Source organism: Nelusetta ayraudi, unplaced genomic scaffold (assembly GCF_046127955.1).
Source record: "Nelusetta ayraudi isolate G7.1 ecotype Tasmania unplaced genomic scaffold, CSIRO-AGI_Nayr_v1 ptg000034l, whole genome shotgun sequence".
Taxonomy (NCBI): Eukaryota; Metazoa; Chordata; class Actinopteri; order Tetraodontiformes; family Monacanthidae; genus Nelusetta; species Nelusetta ayraudi.
Window position 1 is genome coordinate 4196320 of NW_027466084.1, and position 7118 is coordinate 4203437.

General features: G+C 46.6%; 1 protein-coding gene across 1 annotated transcript; it reads right to left on the reverse strand.

The window, feature by feature from the left end:
• Positions 1-4579: 4579 nt before the first annotated feature.
• junbb (JunB proto-oncogene, AP-1 transcription factor subunit b) lies at positions 4580-6559 on the reverse strand. The gene has a single exon (XM_076032573.1). The coding sequence runs from the start codon at positions 6192-6194 to the stop codon at positions 5115-5117; it is 1080 nt and encodes a 359-aa protein (XP_075888688.1). The 5' UTR covers positions 6195-6559; the 3' UTR covers positions 4580-5114.
• Between the last annotated feature and the right edge of the window lie 559 nt (positions 6560-7118).

Sequence of the window (7118 nt, forward strand, 5' to 3'; positions counted from 1 at the left end):
ATTATTATTATTATTATTATTATAATAATAATAATAATAATAATAATAATAATAATAAGGTCATCAGAGACCACTTGGAAATCAGTTAAAGCACATACTGTATGTGAACACTCCTTACCAACAAAGTGAAAAGTGAACTAAAGATGGCCTCAGTTCATTAGCTGTCCAGGATGCACTTCACTTCAACCTGTGCAGTGTGAACATAAAGGTAAAATGAGGGTGAGAGTCAGGTCAGAGCAGAGCGCAAGCGGAGCAGAAAAATAACCGAGTCTTCTTTAATGTACACTGAGAATGTGAAAACAAAAAGAACTCCCTTTTCTTTTGTCCCACTTGGTTTAAAACATCCCCCTTTACATTCAAAGGCTACAACAAGTATGGCCTGTTAACAATGGCCTTTGATTAATGACTTTGTATCACTTATTTTATTTACATTTTCTTTTTAAATCAGTGTTGCACAATCCAAATCTCACTCACCTGCAGCGCACTCACCTGACCACCAGTGTCATCACCATCGCCACTGTTTAGCACTTAGCGTGTATGAATATGTAAATCTTGCTAGTGATCGTGCACTAGCAGTAGTGACAATGCACAGACAGATTGGGTGCATACAATGGCACTGTTTTTCCCCCCAAGATTTTTAAAGAATCCCTAATGTATTGTGAAAAAAAAAAAATCAAATAATAACTCTAATAACAGAGTTTGACTGTTATTGGAATTGTTTGAGCTATGAGGAGCTTGCTAAAAAGTATTTCTGTACGTGACATTCTCGTTAGTCGTTAAATTAAAAGTGTCAAATTTGAACCTCTGCCTGTTGTTGTTTATTCTGAACACAAAGTGTTTCATTTCTTTGTTTTGTCATGCCATGGTACAAAAGTGAATATGTATATTGGGAGGATTGCTTTCTTGTCATCCAAAATGTTTAGTGCTAATATGCAGTTTTTGGCAGGTTATTTCTAAAGCAGCCTCCAGTTAGAAGTGTGCGGGTTCAAAGAACATATTCTATATGACTAGTTCTTGTTTTAAGTGTGTATTTGATATATTCAAAGTGAACTAAATTAGCAGCTTACTTTATTTCTCAAGACAAAAATACATTTTGAAATGTAAAAGGATATACACATTAATCAAAGCGCCTAGTTTAAGTTGGGAGGATTTTAATGGACAGCAAAACCTCCCTCAAAAACAACTTCATTAAACTTTGGTCACAACACAGTTTATCCTTATCTTCTGTCTCTTACGCTACATGAAAAGTAAGTCATAGTTTCACATGAGGGCGAGCATTAGCTTAGTTGAACAGCGTGCGCCCTCTAGTGGATTTAAATAGGCAGCAAGCATCGCGTTAAACCGGCCCAAAGCAGCCATCTGCCCACAACAAGAGGGCGCGGAAGGGACCGCCAGTGAAACGTGATGTGTTTGAAATGATTAGAATTTACCTTATGTTGTACAGGAAGCACACAGTTGTTGTCCGGTTATTACCTCTGTTTTGACAGTAAATGAGGCCCGAACAGTACACTTGCTGTCAAAGGGTTCACATTCTGCCCTTTCTGTAACGCCAAAAAACCCAACTACCATCTTCTGCAACACACACACACACACACACACACACACACACACACACACACACACACACACACACACACACACACACACACACACACAGCCTAACACACTAACAGCACTAACAGACGGGTGAAATGTTTTATTTTTGCCACTAGATGGCAATATGCACTGACCAAAACTCCTGGACGATCCCTTTCAGAAGCTTTTCAGTGAACTGAAACTAAAACTTCTCAGTTGACGCCTCGCTTGCACCATGGTGTAGACGCACAAACTTCACATAAATGGGGTCGAATAGGGAAAAATGTTATTTAAAAGTCGAATTATTTGGTTACAAAACACCAAATTTATCCCCCAGACGGTTTTTTTTTTTTTTTATCAGTATAGTTCGGATTTTTGGCTTCGAGTTTCTTGGTTTTAGTTTTCTAAACTGATGTCTGACCTCCACCATACTGCATCACTGCAGAGGATTTGTTGGCTTGTAGGGACTTGAGCTCCTGAGAGAGCCCTTAAACACACTTCTCTACAGAAGAATGTTGTTTCTCTATCATTGTTGGTAATTGAAAAGAAAGATGAACTCTCCTCTACTTGTCGACTGCTTAATTTGCCGAATAAAGGAACTTACCTTAAATGCCAACCTTGAAAAGCACGAGACAGTAACGGCTCAATGGTTTACAAGTGCACGTCTCAAGACCTGACTCTCCTTTTTTTTCTTTTTTTTTCTTTTTTTATCATAACTACCTTTTTTAAATCTCATCTGCACATTTTCCTCGTGAATGAAGCGTTCAACAAATTCCGCGGCTTCAACAAACGCTGCTTGAGCAAATGAAAATCCCCACGCTTGTCAACTTCTGTGAGGTCCTGTCCTCAGATGGCCGCGGCAAGGTGGTGGGAGGAATATTCATACTTCTCGAGAAGACAACAGAAGACAGGAGATGGAGATAACAAGTGTGTGAGAGAGAGAGAGAGAGAGAGCTGGGCCTGCGCAAGGACGGCTTGTCTCTGCATTAATGTGTGTGTGTGTGTGTGTGTGTGTGTGTGTGTGTGTGTGTGTGTGTGTGTGTGTGTGGGATGGGAAGGGGACTCGCGCGGAGAGGAAAATCAAACCCACCCCGGGCTCTACGTACGTCACCGGCGTTCGCATCTCAGATGTTCCCGCAGACACCAGTGTGGGTTGTGGGCCGAGGCGTGTGGAGAGCCAGAGTGGCTTCAGTCGACTTTGTTTTTTTGGACCGTGTGCGCGTTATACTGTGTAGGCCTCCTGTGTGCGTAAATGAGAGAGAGCGCTGTGAAGTTTTTCCGAGAATTGCAACCGTTACAAAAAAAATAAATAAATCACAGAACCGTGTGATAGTTGTGAGTGCCGAGAGACGAGACGTTGGGCTCACGTGCGTTGTGAACTTTTTTTTTTTTTTTTCTGTTAGAAGGAATCTTTTTAGATATTGAAGCAAATCGACAAACCTACCCCGGTACGCCCACGTGGGCTTGCACGTCACAGAAGTGTTAAATTCGTCTCCAAGTCTGCGGTTACAAAAAAAAAAAAAAAAAATTAAATTGGGGGAGTTGTTATTAATGGAACGTTGAATTCGAAAATATGTTTTAAAGAAGAAAAAAAAAGAAAAAAGAAAGGAAGCATGAGACCTTCCTCTCCAAAACAGCTTGAGGTGAGAATGCGCTCTAAAAAAAACCGCAGTATGTGCTTCCACAGCCTCTTTTGAAGTGGCGTTCCTGAGAAAGAGAAGAACATACTTTTATTTCGGTCCAGACTGTCTGTCTCGCTTACACGTACGTCACGTGGTGCCTTCACGGGGCAGAAATCCCCACAACACAACACACTTGTCCACAATCCAAAGTCTTTCTCCGACACTAAACAAACAAAACAAAAACATAAATATACAATTTTGCCAAATTCTTCACCACTGTCATGCTGACCTCAACCCCTTTTCGATATTTATTCACGTTTGGGCCTATACTACTACTACTAATAATAATAATAATAATAATAATAATAATAATAACAATAATAATAATAATAAACGCCGGCAGGCCCCCGAGTAACAAGCAGCTATGTGAAACGGGCAACTTGACGCGGGACTTTTCCTCCCACTTCCTCCCATAGCCCGCCTCTGACACGTCCCGTCGCGATGTTTTCCTTGGCAGCTCGCGCACATTGCGCCATCCATCCATCCATCCATCCATCCATTCATTCATCCATTCATCCGCAGATGCTTCTGCGCACTCTTGAGACTCCCACTCCCGCAGAACTCCCAGGACTGCGTGGCATCTTTGCTGGGACGCCCCCGACATTCCTGAAGTCACTGTCACTTCCACCTCGGAGCGCGATCCAGATCTGGTACTCTGGACACCGGAAAGCACGTCCCCTTTAACCCGGGTTAAAGTTGACCCGTTGTTGGTCAAAAAAAAAAAAAAAAAAAATCATTTCTGGCAGTAATTGGTATTAATTACCACCATCAGTGGAATGATAGTGTCTTTTACGTGCCAGTTATCGGTATATCTTTATCGATAACCGCGTCGTGGGCACGCCTACTTCCTGGAAGTTCACCAGCACATCTACTTGTGCAGTTGGTTACAACCGTCCCACTGCGGCGTGCCCTTTGCCCGGTTCGTGTGAAAGATTAATAAAGTCGCGCGACATGAAAAGGAAAATTCCGACGCCCTCGTAAAGCGCGCGCCTTATCAATACGGGTCGAGGGCGGTGTAGTTTGCATCGGCAGGGCGGGGATTCCCAAAAATCCTCCCATGTGACGAAGTGTGCGCCGACATGCCCGTATATGGTCAAGCCGTTTTAAGGCGTGACAAAGGAAAAATAGGGGGCCTGCCTACGTAGGCTACGTTCTGTGCGTAAAAAAAAAAAAAAAAAAAAAAAACCTGAATCCAGGATGTGCTTGTGTAAGTGTTCCTCCGGGCGCCATGGCAACTGTGTTGGTTTGTTTGGCTGTTGTTCTTGCGCTCTTCGTCGCAATAACTAATAATTAAGGAAAGGAATACAACACAAGCGTTGCGATTCATTTCAAGACACTTTACTTAAATACATATCACAAATAAAAAAAAAAGAAGAACAATGTAAACATTGGACATCATTAGCTTGTCTGGATCAACCGGACAAACATAATAATTTACACAATGAATAGAATGCATTATTGCATGACAATTTCAATTGCAAAAAAAAAAAAAAAAGTACACAATAATAATCATTCCCATTTTCTACCATTAGTAAACCTGCTTTCTGGACCCCAGTCCGCCGTGTTGGCCAGTGTTTGGATGCTGACCCCGGTACCAAGGCTGAAATGGTCTTATGATCGATGACCAGCATCCGGAAGTACCATTTTAGTCCACTTTATTTGATTTTTTTAAAAAACGTAACTAGCCGAGAGAAATGTTTACCCTCAGCTCTTGGCCCGGTGTGTCTGTCCCCCCCCAACCCTCCTTGACAACGCGGACCACACACACATCAGCCGGGATCCCGGCACTGCGCACGCAGAACATGACTCCAGTGTTAAATTACATGTCAGTCCGTCAGAATTACAGCTCCCGCTCTCTTAAAACGCCTCCATCTTGCTCGTTATCATGAGCTGGCAGCCGCTGCTAACGTGCGTCAGGACCTTCTGCTTGAGCTGGGCGACCTGGTCCCGGAGCACCGACGCCGTGTTGGAGAGCCCCTGGTTGTCGTTCTTCAGGCCCTTCACCTTCTCCTCCAGCCGGGAGATGCGCTCCAGCTTGCGCCTGCGGCACTTGGTGGCCGCCAGCCGGTTCCTCAGCCTCTTGCGCTCCGCCTTGATCCTCTCCTGGGTCTCCAGGTCGATGGGGGACATCGGCGGCGAGCCGTCGCTGCTGAGGAGGTCGGGCACGGTCTGGGGCTCCTCCTTGAGCGCGACAAGCCGCTGCGGATGGAGCGCGCCGCCGGCGCCCGGGAGCGCGTGGTGGAAGGGGTGCGCGCCGCCGTGCGCCGAGCTCTGCTGATGGCTCTGTTGCTGCTGCTGCTGCTGCTGGTGCTGCTGGTGCTGCTGCTGCTGGTGGTGGTGGTGGTGAGGCGGCAGGTAGTTGATGGTCGCCGTCGGGTAGCTGGGCGCGGAGGACAGGCTCGTGTTCGGGCAGTACGCGTTCAGTGTGGTGTAGATAGGGGGCTCGGGCTGCAGTGTGGAGCCGAAGACGCTAGAGGCCGCTGCCGCCGCAGCAGCAGCCGCCGCCGCCGCCGAACACGTCGTAACTCCGCCGGCTCCGATGGAAACGTTCGGGGGCATCTGGTTAATCTTGTGTAGTTCGTCCAGAGCCTTGACGAAGCCCTCGGCGAAGCCCTCCTGCTCGTCGGTGATGCCCCGGCTGTAGAAGTACTGGCCCGGGGTGGGGGTCGTGATGACGCCGTTACTGTTTTGGATGATGAGCCTCTCGAGCTCGGGGGACGCGAGCTTCAGAGAGCCCACGTCCTGCTGCTGTCCTCCCGCGTACAGGTCTGTGTCGCCCCTCGCCGGGGCTTTCAGGTTGCCGCGATAAGGCTCTGTCAAGTTCAAATTCATACTCTGCTTCAGCAGTTTGTAGTCGTGCATTGCCGCGTCTGAGTGGCCGTAGGCCGACAGAAAAGAGTCGTCGTGATAAAACGGCTGTTCCATCTTTGTAGACATAAAGTCGTAGGGAGGAGGGGAAAAAAAGTGGAAGCTTACCAGCTGTTTACAGAAACACACACACACACACACACAGTCTTTTTGGATAATCAACAAATGTCTGTGTCAGCAAAGTGCTGCATGCGCTCGTCTTCCAAGCGTCCCCCCCAAAAAATAAAAGTGTCCCAAAAGCGGTATTCGAATTTCGAAATCAGTCCAAACAGATACACGGTCCGGAAAAAGTGTCCAGTTAATTCAAAGCGGAGCAAATACAGTGACAAAAAGTCTTTTCCCGTGTCCAAACTCCGCTCCGGGGTGGAAGTTTCTCTCTCTCACTCCCGGTGCCACTGCGTTCCTGGTGCCGCTGGATAAGAAGGTGTGTTCTGACAGGCGACTGCGCTCACTTTTATACAGGCGCGGACACGCAGCCGCTGACGAGCTCTGATTGGCTGAGTCCGCCGAGTCGAGTGACGCAATTGCCGGGAAGAGGCGACTGTAAACAAGCCTGTAGGCAAGATCTCGGCCGACCCGAGGAGGAACCGCAGCGGAGCGCGGCGTCAAGAGGGGAAGAGCCCCCCCCCCCCTCCTCGTCGGTTCCCCTGGGGTTTGAAGAAGAGTTTTGTTCCACATTTAAATAAAACAATATATAGTTATTACTGCCCTGTAAGATAAATCAGTGCTCTAAACCTGCCCCACGATGCTGGAAAATAGCGCTCGTTTATCTACTGTTGTGTGTGATAGCAGAGAACTATGAAATGAGCGCAAAGTATCTGGCTGCTTACCGGCTGTTCGCGCTTTTTTAGCGTTTCAACATGAAATTCATCCGACCCGAAAAGCCCTGACACCAGCGCCTATTATTTTTTATTATTATTCTGCAGAGGAAGTCCCGAGGCCTTATTTGGGCATGGTGACGTGAGGTTCCTCTCTGGGACAACCGGAAAGCCA